Source organism: Hyla sarda, chromosome 5, assembly GCF_029499605.1.
Source record: "Hyla sarda isolate aHylSar1 chromosome 5, aHylSar1.hap1, whole genome shotgun sequence".
Classification (NCBI taxonomy): Eukaryota; Metazoa; Chordata; class Amphibia; order Anura; family Hylidae; genus Hyla; species Hyla sarda.
Window position 1 is genome coordinate 115061908 of NC_079193.1, and position 16472 is coordinate 115078379.

The 16472-nt window shown below is 43.6% G+C and overlaps 1 protein-coding gene across 6 annotated transcripts in view; it reads left to right on the forward strand.

The window, feature by feature from the left end:
* The window catches only part of CTNND2 (catenin delta 2), a 913533-nt gene that overhangs the window by 570091 nt on the left and 326970 nt on the right, over nucleotides 1-16472 (forward strand). For all 6 annotated transcript variants that reach the window (XM_056520133.1, XM_056520132.1, XM_056520127.1 and 3 more), the window contains one exon: nucleotides 598-781. In XM_056520133.1, the coding sequence (XP_056376108.1) occupies nucleotides 598-781 (184 nt within the window). The remainder of the gene's footprint in view (nucleotides 1-597; nucleotides 782-16472) is intronic.

The following is a 16472-nucleotide window of genomic DNA, read 5'->3' on the forward strand; positions in this document are numbered from 1 at the left end:
TACCTTCCTCCTGGGCATCCAGTCCGCGATTGATTGCTCCATGCCTGGGATAGCATTGCATTCAGTGTATGCAATCAAGGGGGTACGACAGCGGTGCTGGTTGGTTGAATGCTTCGAATGAGCGGGGGGTGCTTTAGATGCTGGTTGGCTACTAACTTTCTTGCTGCAGGCCAGTTCCTAAAATGGACAGAGGTGTCAGCAGAAAGCACTGTGATCAGAGAGAAAGGAAATTCAAAAAGAGAAGAACTTCCTGTGGAGCATATAGCAGCTGATAAGTACTGGAAGGATTAAGGTTTTTAAATGGAAGTAATTTACAAATCTATTTAATTTTCTGGCACCAGTTAATTTAAATTAAAAAAAATGTTTACCAGGGGAGTACCCCTTTAACAATAACAGAGGAAAAACACAATAAAGAGCTATAAGAAAAGATGTCCTAAAACAGTTTTTCATGGGAACAGAAGTATTTACTAAACACATACTGGTCAGGATACCTTATATGTTCACTTTAGGTTTATTTGTTCCAAAATGCACATTTTCAGTATCTTTTTTATAGCACATGAGTACTTTTCTCTAACTGACATTTTTATTTGCCTGTAGGAGTTTTGTGGAATCTTTCTTCTTGTGATGCCCTAAAAATGCCAATAATTCAAGATGCCCTAGCAGTGTTGACCAATGCAGTGATTATCCCACATTCTGGATGGGAAAACTCTATACTACAGGATGATGGCAAAATACAGTTACACTCATCACAGGTGCTGCGCAATGCCACTGGGTGCCTAAGGTAAGTCAAATTAAATTATATACATGTGGGTAGAGACAGCAAGGATGGCACCAAATGCTAAATCCAAGATGAGGGTTAACTGACTTCAGCGAGGTAGATAGGCGTAGCCAAGCCAGCAAAAACAAAAAAGCCGAGTGGTGGTGCTAGGACAAATAAACAGATAGACTTGTAATATCATGAGTATGAAGAAGAAAAAGACATATCCGCACTCACCACCGGGTTTGGCGAACGAAGCTCCTAAGTGGAGTGGAAAATGGGACCAGAGCTACAGGATCACTTTGTGCGCTCAAAATACAGTTACACTCATCACAGGTGCTGCACAATGCCACTGGGTGCCTAAGGTAAGTCAAATTAAATTATATATTTGTACTCATGGCTGAAAACGTTTGATATGTACCTGTATGTTGAATGTCCTACTATAGCGGTTAAAGGGGTAGTCCAGTGGTGAAAAACTTATCCCCTATCCTAAGATTAGGAGATAAGTTTGAGATCGCGGGGGGTCCGACCGCTGGGGCCCCCCGCGATCTCTCTGTACGGGGCCCCGGCTCTCCGCCGAGATAGCGGGTGTCGACCCCCGCACGAGGCGGCGGCCGACACGCCCCCTCAATACATCTCTATGGCAGAGCCGGAGATTGCCGAAGGCAGCGCTTCGACTCTGCCATAGAGTTGTATTGAGGGGGCGTGTCGGCCGCCGCCTCGTGCGGAGGTCGACACGCCCCCTTCCCGCGGGCTGTCGGGGCTCCGTACAGGAGATCGCAGGGGGCCCCAGCGGTCGGACCCCCCGCGATCTGCAACTTATCCCCTATCCTTAGGATAGGGGATAAGTTGCTCACCACTGAATCACCACTGGACTACTCCTTTAAAGTGTACCATAAAACAGCGTCCAAGGGCACGCCTATAGTGGGCATACCCTATATAATAGTAAATGAGTAAAAAAGGTAGGGTTTGGACGGTTCTGTAAACAGGGTTCGCCCTGCCTTATATACCAACACCCCTTGCACAAATACAGCCTTTACAGGCTTAACACTTGTGCTCATGGCTGCAAACCTTTGATAACCACCTGTATGATTAATTTCGACCCTACCATAGCAGTTGAAGTGAGCCATAAAATCCACGTCCAAGGGCATGCCTATAGAGGGCAAAGATTTAAACCCAATAGGATAAAACAAGGTTAAAAAACATAATACCATACCACGCACCTAACAGCACCAGACATCTCATTCTGTAGATTGGGAATGCTCTGCATGATAGACCTTATACCATCTGCTAACTTCTATGTGAGCTGGTACTTGATGCTTAAAAGCCATGGTTGCCGCACCCACTCCAAGAACGAACCCAAATATAGGATCGGAGTACGTTTTACCTATTAACTAACATATGAACATGTTTGACAGACTAGTGGTAAACAGTACCTGAAAACCTGTGACAAGTAAAAAAGTACCAGTAAAATTGTAACTACCTAACCAAGACAGGCCTGGCATAACAAGGTATTGGCACAGTGATAATGGCACTTCCAATGATGTAGAAATACGCTCCCCAATTGTTCCAAATAACACCTGACTTACAGTAGTACATGTAGTGTTACCGGACAACCAATAAGCCCTTTTATATTGTCAACTGACCCCCAAGTACATAACTACTAGTTTTGACGTCAACCTGAAAGCGTGATCAGTAGGAACACAAACTAAACCAAACAATTAGACCAAGGCAAGCACCCCGCACTTAAACTATTACTCTCTAAACCAACAAACATCTACTTGGAAATCATTGTCGACCTGACGATGTGCTAGGGGTAGAGGTGCAAATGGTGCAACCCCTTGAAAACGTAAAAGGTAACATGAAAAAGTTATCTCATTGTTTTCTTCTGAAGAATGCGATACTCACGCTACTAGACGAATGCTCTGTGAACCAAGCCTGGCTGAAGCAACCTTTTCTGTGCCCGAGACGGCTGTGGATGTGACTGCTTACTGAAACCTTGCCTGTCGACATGACAGGTCCTAGGTAACCGCACTGCCTATAGACTTAACAGGTCTTTGTGTAACCATCATGTCTGTGGTGGAAATATTCATGGTGTAGCAACCATGCCTATACGGGATACAGGTCTTTGCATAACCACCATGCCCGTGAAGTTGAAGGTCTTTACATAACCATCGAGCCTATATGGGTGACAGGTCTTTGCATAACCATCATGCCTGTAGATGTGACAGGTCTTTATGTAACCATCATGATACTTTACAACCACCTGTGAGTTATGATGTTATTGCTCTGAAGACTTTTCAGGGAGAATAACTAGCTCAGTGCATCCCCTTGGAGACTTGGCAGGCATGCTGGGTATACAACCGCCTATGTATCGTGTAGTGGGAGCATGTGCATGGTATGGATGCTATAATACGGTATGCATGGTATGACTCCTGTACTGTGTGCATGGTATAATACTGTAGTTAAGTATACCTGATATAAATCTACGGTATGCATAAATGCCAAGTAACATGTATGGTATGTATTCTATAGTAACATACATATGGTACAAACTCTTTTGTAGCATATGCATAGTACAAATGCTAGCAACATTCATGATGTGAGTGCAACAGTAACACATGGTACAAACTATCGTACTGTATACATGGTACAACTATATCATAGCATATGAATGGTGTAAATTCAAATGTGAGGTACACTTGGTCCAACTACTGCAGCATATGCCTTTTACAAAACCAAACGCTGCTTGTACATGGTAAAAACTGAAGAATACGGAGGCACAGAATTATGCTATCATATGCATCCTACAAACTCTATCCTGGCCTAGCACATAATTAAATGCCATAGTAACAAAAGCATAGTAAATTCTGTAGAAGCAAATGCATGGTGATGTACGCACTGTGGTAACACTATAGAATGTAAAATAGCAAAATTTAAACAGTAACCAACCCCTCAAGGCCAGCATCAGTTGCCTGATACATAGATGAAAAATAATGCTGCCTGGAAGCTGGTCTCAGGAGCAATATGCTGGTTTGCAGAGCTGGATCGGAGATCTCCGGCATAAAGTCAGGTATCGGTGATGTGGAAGTATTATCAATACCACTAGACGCGTTTCAGGGCTCTCATATGCTTATACACTGCCATTTCCTCAGTAGGCTCAGTAAGCCTTCTGAAACGCGTCTAGGTGTATTGATAATACTTCCACTTCACCGATACCTGACTTTATACCGGAGATCTCCGATCCAGCTCTGCAAACCAGCATATTGCTCCTGAGACCAGCTTCTAGGCAGCGTTACCCAGCGCCTGTGACGTCACTTACCATCGAGTTACCTAAAGGTTCGCATCTGCTACATCGCTTGTTACCATCTACAGCGAACAATTCCGAAAGCGCATACTATTTCAGCTTGTCTGGGGCAGGCAGACCGCCGCGGAGACTCATGTCAGCGTCTGTTACCATCTTAAAGGGGTATTCCAGGCAAAACCTTTTTTTTATATAGATCAACTGGCTCCGGAAAGTTAAACAGATTTGTAAATTACTTCTGTTAAAAAATCTTAATCCTTCCAATAGTTATTAGCTTCTGAAGTTTTCTGTCTAACTGCTCAATGATGATGTCACGTCCCCGGAGCTGTGCATGATGGGAGAATATCCTCATAGGAATTGCACAGCTCCCGGGACGTGAGTCATCAAAGAGCAGTTAGAAAGAAAACAACAACTCAACTTCAGAAGCTAATAACTATTGGAAGGATTAAGATTTTTTAATAGAAGTAGTTAACAAATCTGTTTAACTTTCCAGAGCCAGGTGATATATAAAAAAAGTTTTGGCCTGGAATACCCCTTTAACCCCTTAAGGACCCAGCCATTTTACACCTTAGGACCCGGCCATTTTTTGCACATCTGACCACTGTCACTTAAGAACATTAATAACTCTGAAATGCTTTTAGTTATCATTCTGATTGCGAGATTGTTTTTTCGTGACATATTCCACTTTAACTTAGTGGTAAAATTTTTTGGTAACTTGCATCCTTTCTTGGTGAAAAATCCCAAAATTTGATGAAAAATTTGAAAATGTTGCATTTTTCTAACTTTGAAGCTCTCTGCTTGTAATGAAAATGGATATTCCAAATATTATTTTATTTTATTCACATATACAATATGTCTACTTTATATTTGCATCATAAAATTGACGAGTTTTTACTTTTGGAAGACATCAGAGGGCTTCAAAGTTCAGCAGCAAGTTTCCAATTTTTCACAAAATTTCCAAAATCACAATTTTTCAGGGACCAGTTCAGGTTTGAAGTGGATTTGAAGGGTCTTCATCTTATAAATACCCCATAAATGACCCCATTATAAAAACTGCACCCCCCAAAGTATTCAAAATGACATTCAGTCAGCGTTTTAACCCTTTAGGTGTTTCACAGGAATAGCAGCAAAATGAAGGAGAAAATTCACAATCTTCATTTTTTACACTTGCATGTTCTTGTAGACACAATTTTTGAATTTTTACAAGGGATAAAAGGAGAAAATGTATACTTATGTTTGTAGCCCAATGTGTCTCGAGTAAGCACATACCTCATATGTCTATGTAAATTGTTCGGCGGGCGCAGTAGAGGGCTCAGAAGCGAAGGAGCGACGAGGGAATTTTGGAGAGTACGTTTTTCTGAAATGGTTTTTGGGGGGCATGTTGCATTTAGGAAGCCCCTATGGTGCCAAAACAGGAAAAAATACCCACATGCATTACCATTTTGGAAACTAGACCCCTTGAGGAACGTAACAAAGAATAAAGTGAGCCTTAATACCCCACAGGTGTTTCACGACTTTTGCATATGTAAAAAAAATGTTTAAAAAATTTCACTAAAATGTGTGTTTCCCCCCAAATGTCACATTTATGCAGGGGTTAATAGCAGAAAATACCCCCCCAAAATTTGTAACCCCATCTCTTCTTAGTATGGAGGTACCCCATAAGTTGACCTGAAGTGCACTACGGGCAAACTACAATGCTCAGAAGAGAAGGAGTCATATTTGGCTTTTTGAAAGCAAATTTTGCTCGGGGGCATGTCGCATTTAGGAAGCCCCTATTGTGCCAGGACAGCAAAAAATACCCACATGGCATACCATTTTGGAAACTAGACCCCTTGAGGAACGTAACAAGGAATAAAGTGAGCCTTAATACCCCACAGGAGTTTCACGACTTTTGCATACGTAAAAAAAAAATAAAAATAAATGTCACTAAAATGTGTGTTTCCCCCCCAAATTTCACATTTTTGCAAGGGTTAAAAGCAGAAAATACCCCCCAAAATTTGTAACCCCATCTCTTCTGAGTATGGAGGTACCCCATAAGTTGACCTGAAGCGCACTACGGGCGAACTACAATGCTCAGAAGAGAAGGAGTCATATTTGGCTTTTTGAGAGCAAATTTTGCTCGGGGAGCATGTCGCATTTAGGAAGCCCCTATGGTGCCAGGACAGCAAAATAACCCCCACATGGCATACCATTTTGGAAACTAGACCCCTTGAGGAACGTAACAAGGGGTACAGTGAGCATTTACCCCCCACTGGTGTCTGTCAGATCTTTGGAACAGTGGGCTGTACAAAATTTTTAATTTGCACAGCCCACTGTTCCAAAGATCTGTCAGACACCAGTGGGGTGTAAATTCTCACTGCACCCCTCATTACATTCCGTGAGGGGTGTAGTTTCCGAAATGGGGTCACATGTGGGGTTTTGTTTTTTTTGCGTTTGTCAAAACCACTGTAACAATCAGCCAGCCCTGTGCAAATCACCTCAAATGTACATGGTGCACTCTCCCTTCTGGGCCTTGTTGTGCGCCCCCAGAGCACTGTGCGCCCACATATGGGGTATCTCCGTAGTCGGGAAAAATTGCATTACAAATTTTGGGGGGCGTTTTTCCCTTTTACCTCTTGTCAAAATGAAAAGTATGGGGCAACACCAGCATGTTAGTGTAAAAAAAAATTCTTTTACACCAACATGCTGGTGTAGACCCCAACTTCACCTTTTCATAAGGGGTGAAAGGAGAAAAAGCCCCCCAAAATTTGTTAGGCAATTTCTCCCGAGTACGGCGATACCCCATATGTGGCCATAAACTGTTGCCTTCAAATACGACAGGGCTCCAAAGTGAGAGCACCATGCGCATTTGAGGCCTGAATTAGGGATTTGCATAGGGGTGGACATAGGGGTATTCTACGCCAGTGATTCACAAACAGGGTGCCTCCAGCTGTTGCAAAACTCCCAGCATGCCTGGACAGTCAACGGCTGGGAGTTGTTGTTTTGCAACAGCTGGTGGCTCCATTTTGGAAACAGTGGCGTACCAGACGCTTTCATTTTTATTGGGGAGGGAGGGGGGCTGTGTAGGGGTATGTGTAAATGTAGTGTTTTTTTTTACTTTTTATTTTATTTTGTGGTAGTGTAGTGTAGTGTTTTTAGGGTACAGTCACACGGGCAGGGGGGGTTACAGCGAGTTTTAGCTGCCGCGCAAAATTTGCTGCATCGCAAACTTGCAGCCTGATACTCACTGTAAGCCCCCTGCCCATGTGAATGTACCCTGTACATTCACAGGGGGGGGGGGACCTCCAGCTGTTGCAAATCTACAACTCCCAGCATGCACAGTCCATCAGTGCATGCTGGTAGTTCTAGTTTTGCAACAGCTGGAGGCACACGGGTTGGGAAACACTGAGTTAGGAAACAGACAATGTTTCCCAACCAGTGTGCCTCCAGATGTTGCAAAACCACAACTCCCAAACATTCTCAGGCATGCTGGGAGTAGTAGTTCGGCAACATCTTTAGAGCCAGATGTTGCCGAACTACAACTCCCAGCATGCTTGGAGTTGTAGTTTTGCAACATCTGGAGGACTACTAATACAGTGGTTTCCAATCTGTGCCCTTCCAGATGTTGCAAAACTACAACTCCCCGTATGCCAAAACTGTCCAGGCATGCTGGGAGTTGTAGTTCTGCAACATCTGAAGGGCCAGATGTTACAGAACTACAACTCCCAGCATGCCTGGACAGGAAGGGCATGCTGAGGATGTGTAGTTTTGCAACATCTGGAAGGGCACAGTGGTCTCCAAACTGTGGACCTCCAGATGTTGCAAAACTACAACTCCCAGCATGCCCAGATGCCAAGGGCTGTCTGGGCATGCTGGGAGTTGTAGTATACAGGGTCATATTACAGCAATGCATGTCCCTTTACGGCGACGTGCATTGCTGTAAAGGGCCCGACCGCGGCTGAAGATCAACTTACCTGTCGCCGCTGCCGCCGTCGGGATCCGGGTCTTCAGGGACGAGGTAAGTACCGGGGCTGGTCCCCAGCACTCCCCCGTCCCCCGCCGCATCCTCCGGTCTTCCTCCCGTCCTCTCCGGACTTCAAGGGGCCGGGCAGGGCGGGAGGAAGTAACCGCCCCCCCTGCGATTGGTCGGTTAATTAACCGACAGATCGCAGGGGATCGGAGGAGGTGGCAGGCTTGCCACCTCGCTCCTATACTCCAGCATGGTCCTGGCTGTCTGTGACAGCCGGGATCATGCAAAATTACCGGGCGGTCGGGTCCCAGAGACCCGATCAGCCCAGTATCGCCGCAGATCGCAAGGGCGTTTTCTACATGGCCCCCCTCGGCGTTTGCCCTGGATGCCTGCTGAAGGATTTCAGCAGGCACCCGGTTCCGATCTCTGCCCGGCGAGCGGCAGAGACCGGAAAAGGCCATGACGTTGTGGAACGTCATTGGTCCTTAAAGCCCAGGGTGCCATGACGTTCCACAATGTCATTGGTCCTTAAGAGGTTAAGACCCAGGGTGTGATGACGTATGCATACGTCATGGGTCCCGAAGAGGTTAAATGTGCGGACTTCACGTTTCAACTCAAGGTGACACGCTGTCGGGACTTATTGCAGGCTAGGAACTATAATATATCCTTTATATTCCCATCATTTTGGAACCTTTACCATTTATGGGACTTGAGCTCAATTCCGGATTACCGAAGGCCGGATTATCAAAAGTGATATCACATTGTTGAAATTTCCCAATGCTAGCTATCGGTGATTGTTTATTTTGATATTTTATGTAATATTATTTATTTTATATATCAATTTCCTCTGCACAAGGGCCCTGTGCTTTGAGGACAAACTGTAGAATTTTATACTTGTAATAAATTTTATATTTTCATGTTATAATTGAAGCACGATCCAGTCATTATTATCAATTATTTTTCTTTTATGTATCAGGCAACTGATGCTGGCCTTGAGGGGTTGGTCACTGTTTAAATTTTACTATTTTAATTCTAACACCAGGTGTAGTGTACAGCCTCCTTATCTCGGCTAGGTAATTGGGAGCTGCACATCCCCTTTTTTGTTTATAACTATAGAATGTGTGCACGGTATGAGTACTACAAACATGTGCATGGTTTAAAGCTATGCATGTAGGCATGGAATAAATACAGTGCATGAATGCACTGAATAAGTACTATAAATTTATGCACAGTATGAATGCTATGAACGTATGTGTCATGACAGACTGGGTGGACAGGGAGAGTGAGCCCTATGCTGTCCCTAGTAACACTATCCCTGCCTACTTGCCCATCCACCCTAAACGGTGGATCGACAACTTGGAGCCGATCCCACCCTGCGCTAAAGTGCAGTGGGCGTAAAAACAAATAATAAACATAGTCGGTCACAGGCCAGAAACAGAACGGGAAAACTACCAGACAACCAGATATACCAGACAGAATAGTAATTCACAAACAGGGCAGAATATAGTGCATTAACAAACAGTTCATGAACCAGAATCCAGATAAATGGCAGACATGATAAAATGAACAAGACTAGGTATGCAACAAAGAGATGCAGTGGATGGACGGAAGAACTGAACGCAAAAACACTAAACTGATCAGGAACATAGAACATTGTTCACACTGGACACAGAACAGAAACAAACTGGACACCCACTCCACAAATGAAGTGGACAACATAATAAAGCCAAATAGACTACTAGCCAGCGGGCACAATCCACTGTGTAATCAGGATACTGACCTAGTAGGAACAGAAATATGAAACACTAGTGTTACGCCAAGCGTTCCCGATCCCTGCTCCTCCCCGGAGCGCTCGCGGCGTTCTCCTCTCTGCAGCGCCCCGGTCAGACCCGCTGACCGGGAGCGCTGCACTGACACTGCCGGCGGGGATGCGATCCGCATAGCGGGACACGCCCGCTCGCGGGTCGCATCCCAATCTACTTACCTGTCCCGTTCCCCGGCTGTCACGTCCTGGCGCGCGCGGCTCCGCTTTCTAGGGCGCGCGCGCGCCGGCTCTCTAAGATTTAAAGGGCCAGTGCACCACTAATTGGTGCCTGGCCCAATCAGTGTAATTGCTCCCATCTGCTCCATGCCTATATTACCTCACTTCCCCTTCCCAGCATTGCCGGATCTTGTTGCCTCAGTGCCAGTGAAAGCGTTTTCTGTGTTTGCCTTGCCAGTGTTACCAGACCTTCTGCCGTTGTCCTTGACTACGTACCTTGCCGCCTGCCTTGACCTTCTGCTACGTCTGACCTCGCCTCTGTCTAGTCCTCCTGTCCCACGCCACTCTCAGCAGTCAGTGAGGTTGAGCCGTTACTGGTGGACACGACCTGGTTGCTATCGCCGCAGCAAGACCATCCCGCTTTGCAGCGGGCTCTGGTGAATACCAGTAGCAACTTAGAACCGGTCCACCGGTACGGTCCACGCCAATCCCTCTCTGACACAGAGGATCCACCTCCAGCCTGCCAAATCCTAACAACTAGACCAGAACCGGTTGAGTCTGTATAGACTCCAGGATACAAAAAAGGAATTATAACATCCAGAGCACAGGTAACAAGCCAGACTCATACAGTGTGAACATAGACAAAACAAAAAGGACATACATAATCCTAAAAACCAACAGAAGTAACACAGACTAAAATCGGCAATAAACAAGACTATTTAACCCTGGCTAAAACTCGGATGATTTCACAAGATAAATACAAGGTGCATGCTCAAGCAGACATGGAAATATATTGCACAAATAACCAGCCCCAGAGTGCAGGACAACTCTGGTTTAAATAGACCCACCGAGTTCTCATTGGTTCAGAGCATTAACTATTCCCTGTCCAGGGAGAATAGCAAACTGCTCAGAACATCCTAGTGTATGAATACACACGTAAACAGAAAAATACAAAAACAAATAAACGGACATTACAGTATGCACGGTATAATGCTATGAACGTACGTCCTGTATAACTGCTACGAGCGAACGCACAGTATGCTATGCATGCTATAAAGATATAAATGTATGCATGATATAAACACTATGAACTTATATATAAATAAGTGCTATAAATGTATGCACAGCATAAACATACACATGGTATGAAGCTATAAATGTGTGCACAGCAAAAAATTCTATGAATTGGATAAAAGCTAAAAAGTTTGCATGATATGAATGCTATGCCCGTAATCAGGGTATAAAAGGTATGAACATATGCCTGATATGAATGCATGCACGGTATAGATGCTATAAAACATACACATGATATAAAGCTATAAATGTTTGCATGGTATAAATGCAATGCATGGCATAAGTGCTATAAACATATGTACGGTCTGAATGTTATGAAGGTATGCATGGTATAACTTATGAACTAATGCATGGTATCATATGAAGATATGCATGGTATAAAGCTATGACGTATGCATGGTATAAATGCTATGAATATATACATTGAATAAATGTTATTAATGTATGCACTGTATAAATTCTATGAACATAAGAACAGTATAAAAGCGATCAACATGCCTGCTATGAATGTGCACATGGTATAAAGCTATGATTGTATGCATTAAATTAATGCTATAAAAGTATTCATAGTATGCTATAAACACCTGCATGCTATGAACATATGACTGACATAAATGCTATGCACGAATACATGGTGTAAATGCTACAAATGTGTGTATGGCATAATGCTATTTCTGGACAAGCAGTACCACCCTGCTATTGATAAAGAGGTTCTGCAGCTGCCAAGCTGTGCATTATAAAAAAAAAAAAAATTACCCTCTACTGTAAATTAGAAAGTATACAACTTGTAAATGAGTGACAAGTACATTCTAACAGATAATACATCAACCCCTTTGCTTCTGAGCAACTGGAGAGGAAAATTATAAAAATGTTGTATGCTTCTTAGTGCAGCAAGAAATGCAGGTAATTATTTTAATGTCTGAACGTGTGTAACAGTTTTCTCACAATTCTTCTGTGATTTTCACCCCAATATTTATTTTTAACAGCATACAAAATGACTGTTGTCTCAGATTCTTCCCAGGTTGCAATGCGGCCGAGACTTGACCTCACTAGTCAGCTGATGACAGCCTGTCTGCTTCAGTGGGTGGAGGGATCGCTTGGTGGGAGAGAGATCAGTCTGCAACTAATGCTACAGCTGTAGGCACCCTGATTGAAAACCACAGGTCTTTTGAATGGATGAAGCTCATTAATGTTTAAATGTGTAGGGTGGCTGATGTGTGGGGGGGGGGGGGAGGAAAATGGAATTATGGGATTTGTAAGCAAAAAAGAAAAACTCAAAAAGTAAATACCAGTTCACAAAAAGCTAGCCACAGTGTTATGGTGGACTCAAAACATAGCCAGTTAGCCCCAAGACAAGCGCAGATCCTTCCTAAGCATGTCCATTACTGTCTGCCAGGTACGTACTAAAATCAACTTATGGTGGATTACCCCTTTAAGGCTTAAAAACTGATCAGGCGGGTAGGGGTTCCTGGATTCCCCTTTACTTTGTTGCTGGGAGGGGGGGGGGGGGGGGGTTGCCCAGTTGGGATTGTTTTATTTTTTGCTGTGACACGTCCTGCTGGGTCTAATTTCCTTATTCACAAAGATCTGTCCCTACTAAATCAGTTTCAGTTTTTGGAGAATTTCTGTTGATGCTTGAGATACCTAGGATTGAACCTTGTGAGTTAGGAACCTATTTCTTCTGTATAGCCTATGCTAGGGAAGCCGGAGAGTGGGTTTGCCAGAAGCTGATGTCCAACAGATTGGGCACTGGCTTTCTGCTTGTTATGAGCAATATGTTCCTCCTGGTTTATTGCTGGATGTCTAATTCTTGCTTTTTCTACATTTTGCAAGGCTGGTGGTGTAAACACTGGGGCATTTGTACATTTTCAAGATGGCACAGAGGGACAAATTTTGTCCTGGAGTAAGAAACCTGGGCTTCATTGAAAACGAGAGCTGCAGTAAAGGAATCCGTGGGCTTTAGTGGTCACAGTTCCTTCCTGCGTGGTTGAAATTGGTCGTCAGGTTCACATCCCCATTGTTTGGGCATTCTTACAGGTGGCAAAGACCTTTGCCATTTGCGCATAGCAGATCTCATCACTGGAGCATTATGATGCGCTCTGATTTGAAACATTTTCCAGAGCTCATAGTTGTGTGTTCAGACATAGCCCTACGCGTAATTTGGCAAGGGGCCCGGGATCAGGGGGCTGTTGAGAGGGCTTGCCTTAACGTTAATGCCCATATGTCTTGCATTGTACAATTGAAAACAAGAGTGGTTATACGGTACCACCAGCAGGAAGGAGATCTGAAAGGATGCATTTGTCTAATATCAGCCTGCACATAATAATGTCTGGCCTGAAGGACAGGGTAAGACATTTTTCTACTGGATGGGAGTCGGAGCCAGGTGTAGAGATCTATTGGCTCCTTCTTGGCAGTGGTTGAGTACTTTTGCACTAACAGTGGGTCCAATGGCTGACTTGTCCACTTGAGTTGGTGGGTCATACCACCTTGGACATCACTGACTGCAATTCTTGTATCTTGTTTATAAACGTATTTATGAAAAAAAGCCGTGGCTGACCCCCAATCATTAAAGCGTACGCGTCAGATCAAACAAAAAAACATTGTTTTAAATATATCACTGAGTACCTAATCCTGACCATGTACATCAAATTTTTATGTAGAAACAGAGGACAAGACAGCACTCACCATCCAACTCTGCTTTATTCAAGCGTTAAGATGACGCAGAGTATGTGCTCAGGTGGAGGTGGGGAGCATGGTCGGGACAGACTGTTTCACACTATGCCTGGATTGTCCTGCTGTAACTCTCCATCGGCTGTTTCCACTTACCCTAGTCTTGTTAGTGCCAGACCACCCCATTCTCTACATATTATACATCAAATTTTTATGTGTCTAGCACCTTTATTTATTTTTTTATTTCTCTTTTAGTTTAGCTCACTATTCTGAATTTCTCTCAAAGGGATGGGGCGTGGCCTCACTGTGCAGGTCTCCGCCCCCTCCCTCAGTATGCTGTCTGCTCACATCTCCCCCAGCATTAGCAAAACTACAACTCCCAGCTTGTCCTCACTGACAGTAGCTGGACACAAGCTGACAGTGGGAGGATTTTTCCTCCAGCTCTGAGCCCTGCTCTCACAGCTGTCAATCAAGGAAGTATGTCCATGACATAGGTGGTAATGACAGGGGGGCAGCTTAACTGGCTTTTTCAGTATGAAATACTGAAAATTTTCTAATGAAAGCAATTGTAAAACCTATTGGATTTGCATGCTTTACAACATATCCAAAGTCTTTGTATCTGACAGTGCTCATTTAAAAGTTAAACTGTTTTCATGTCGTTATTTAAGGCATGGGTTTGCAATTTGGGTTAGGGGTTAAAGGGAACCTGACAGCTTGTTGACCTGCATTAACCCCCATATACTGTACAGGGTTACAGTGGGGGTGAAAATTAGTAACACATACAGCAAGATAAAAGATGGACCGGCAGAATCACCACTTTTTCTTTCTTCTTTATTGCGTTAGCAGTACAATAGCATACTCACTGATGCGGGGTGCAGGGATGTACAGTGGGGGGACAAACAGGCAACAGATTCCGTTTTGCACGGTTCACCGTGCGGAGGAACCGTGCGAAACGGAATCTGTTGCCTGTTTGTCCCCCCACTGTACATCCCTGCACCCCGCATCAGTGAGTATGCTATTGTACTGCTAACGCAATAAAGAAGAAAGAAAAAGTGGTAAGTCTGCCGGTCCATCTTTTATCTTGCTGTATGTATAAGAAGTTTTCTATCTCCTGTTGACCAGAGCACCACCACCTTCACATAACAATCCAGATACACTACATTGAGTCTACTCCACAGACAGCAGTGCCGTGCTTCTTGTATAAACTTTGTGAAAATTAGTAAAACAATGTTATACTCACCACGGTCAGTGGTCCCGTTAGAGATGAACTGTTGCTAATATGCAAATGAGCTTGGAGAGCTGGCTCCATTGCACGAAATAGCTAATTTGCATATTAGCAATGTGGGCTCTATCTCATTGCACTAGTACATGGAACAGCCTGACAGTACTGGAGTACATTCCTAAGTCTAAATTTCACACCTATTTATGTGGAGTAATTTAGCGAGGACATTTTCCCGTTCAGAGTGCATTTGACTCTTTGGTCTGAGCACAACTGACAATGCTAGTTCCCGATGTATCTCATTGTCTTGAATGGGGTCCGTTGGGTGTCCACTGTCCAGGTTTTTACAGGAGTTGAGCAGAGAAAAAAAAATAGGACTTGCAGTATTTTATTTCTCCGCTCAACACTGTCCTTCCTTCAGACTGTCCTACGGAGCTCCCATTAGCGTAGCATGTTGGCAGTGTGAACGAGCCCTTAGTGGTATGCATGAACTCTACATGTCTTTTATGTGCATCAGACTACATAACAAGATGTTACGCTTTGTTACAAAATTGCTTGAGGTCACCCATGATTGCTGGGTGGCATTTTCAAAATGTACTACTTGCCTGCATTTCTATATGTGTATGATGGTAAAACATGATTTTTTTATTTTTAATATACATGTTTTATTTGTATTTGTCAAAATTTTAATACTGTTCTGGTAAAAAAAAATAGTTAAGAATCTTAAGCAAAATCTATTAGACACATAAATGTAACCAGTCAACATAGCCACAGAAAAAGTTGCATAGAAAAAAAACAATAATGCATAGAAAAAAAATAGTGTACTTAATAATGTGCACCATATTTATCACATGCCATGCAACCAGTTAATAAATAAGGTGCATGTCTACATTACCACTACACAAATTAAATAAAATTGTACATATACACCACCTTACCAAACTCTCCTCCTTATTGTGCATTTCTGAAAGGTTTGATTGTCTGTGTACCCCCAGAAGTGCTGCAGAATATGTTGGCACTATATAAATAAATGTTATTTTTCTTATTATGCTCTGTGTCAGTTCCACTCTTAGGCTGGCTTCACACTACGGAATCTCTGGCCAGACAATATCCGTCCGGAGATTCAGAGTGCAGACAGTGCCGACCAGCACTGACTGCATAAGTCAGCGCTAGAACTGCGCAGACATTGCTGTCCCCATGGACACCTATGTCTGGGGTGCAGAGATCCGCCAGAACATTGAATGAGTTCAATGTTGTGGCAAAATTTTTCGAGGGGAAAGATTGCCTCAAAAACTCAGCAGTTTAGTGGGCACTGTGCAGTGGAATCCCAGTGCAGGAATGGGACTCTGCTGCACAGTAATTTCCAAGCGGAATTTCAAAATGGAATTACGCTCAGATATTCTGTATTGAAGCTGGCCGCAGTTATGGTAAAAATACTGACGAAAAATACGACCAAAACAAGGACCAGAATACTGTACATATTCAAAAAGACATTTTAGAAAGTAAAAACCGTGACTA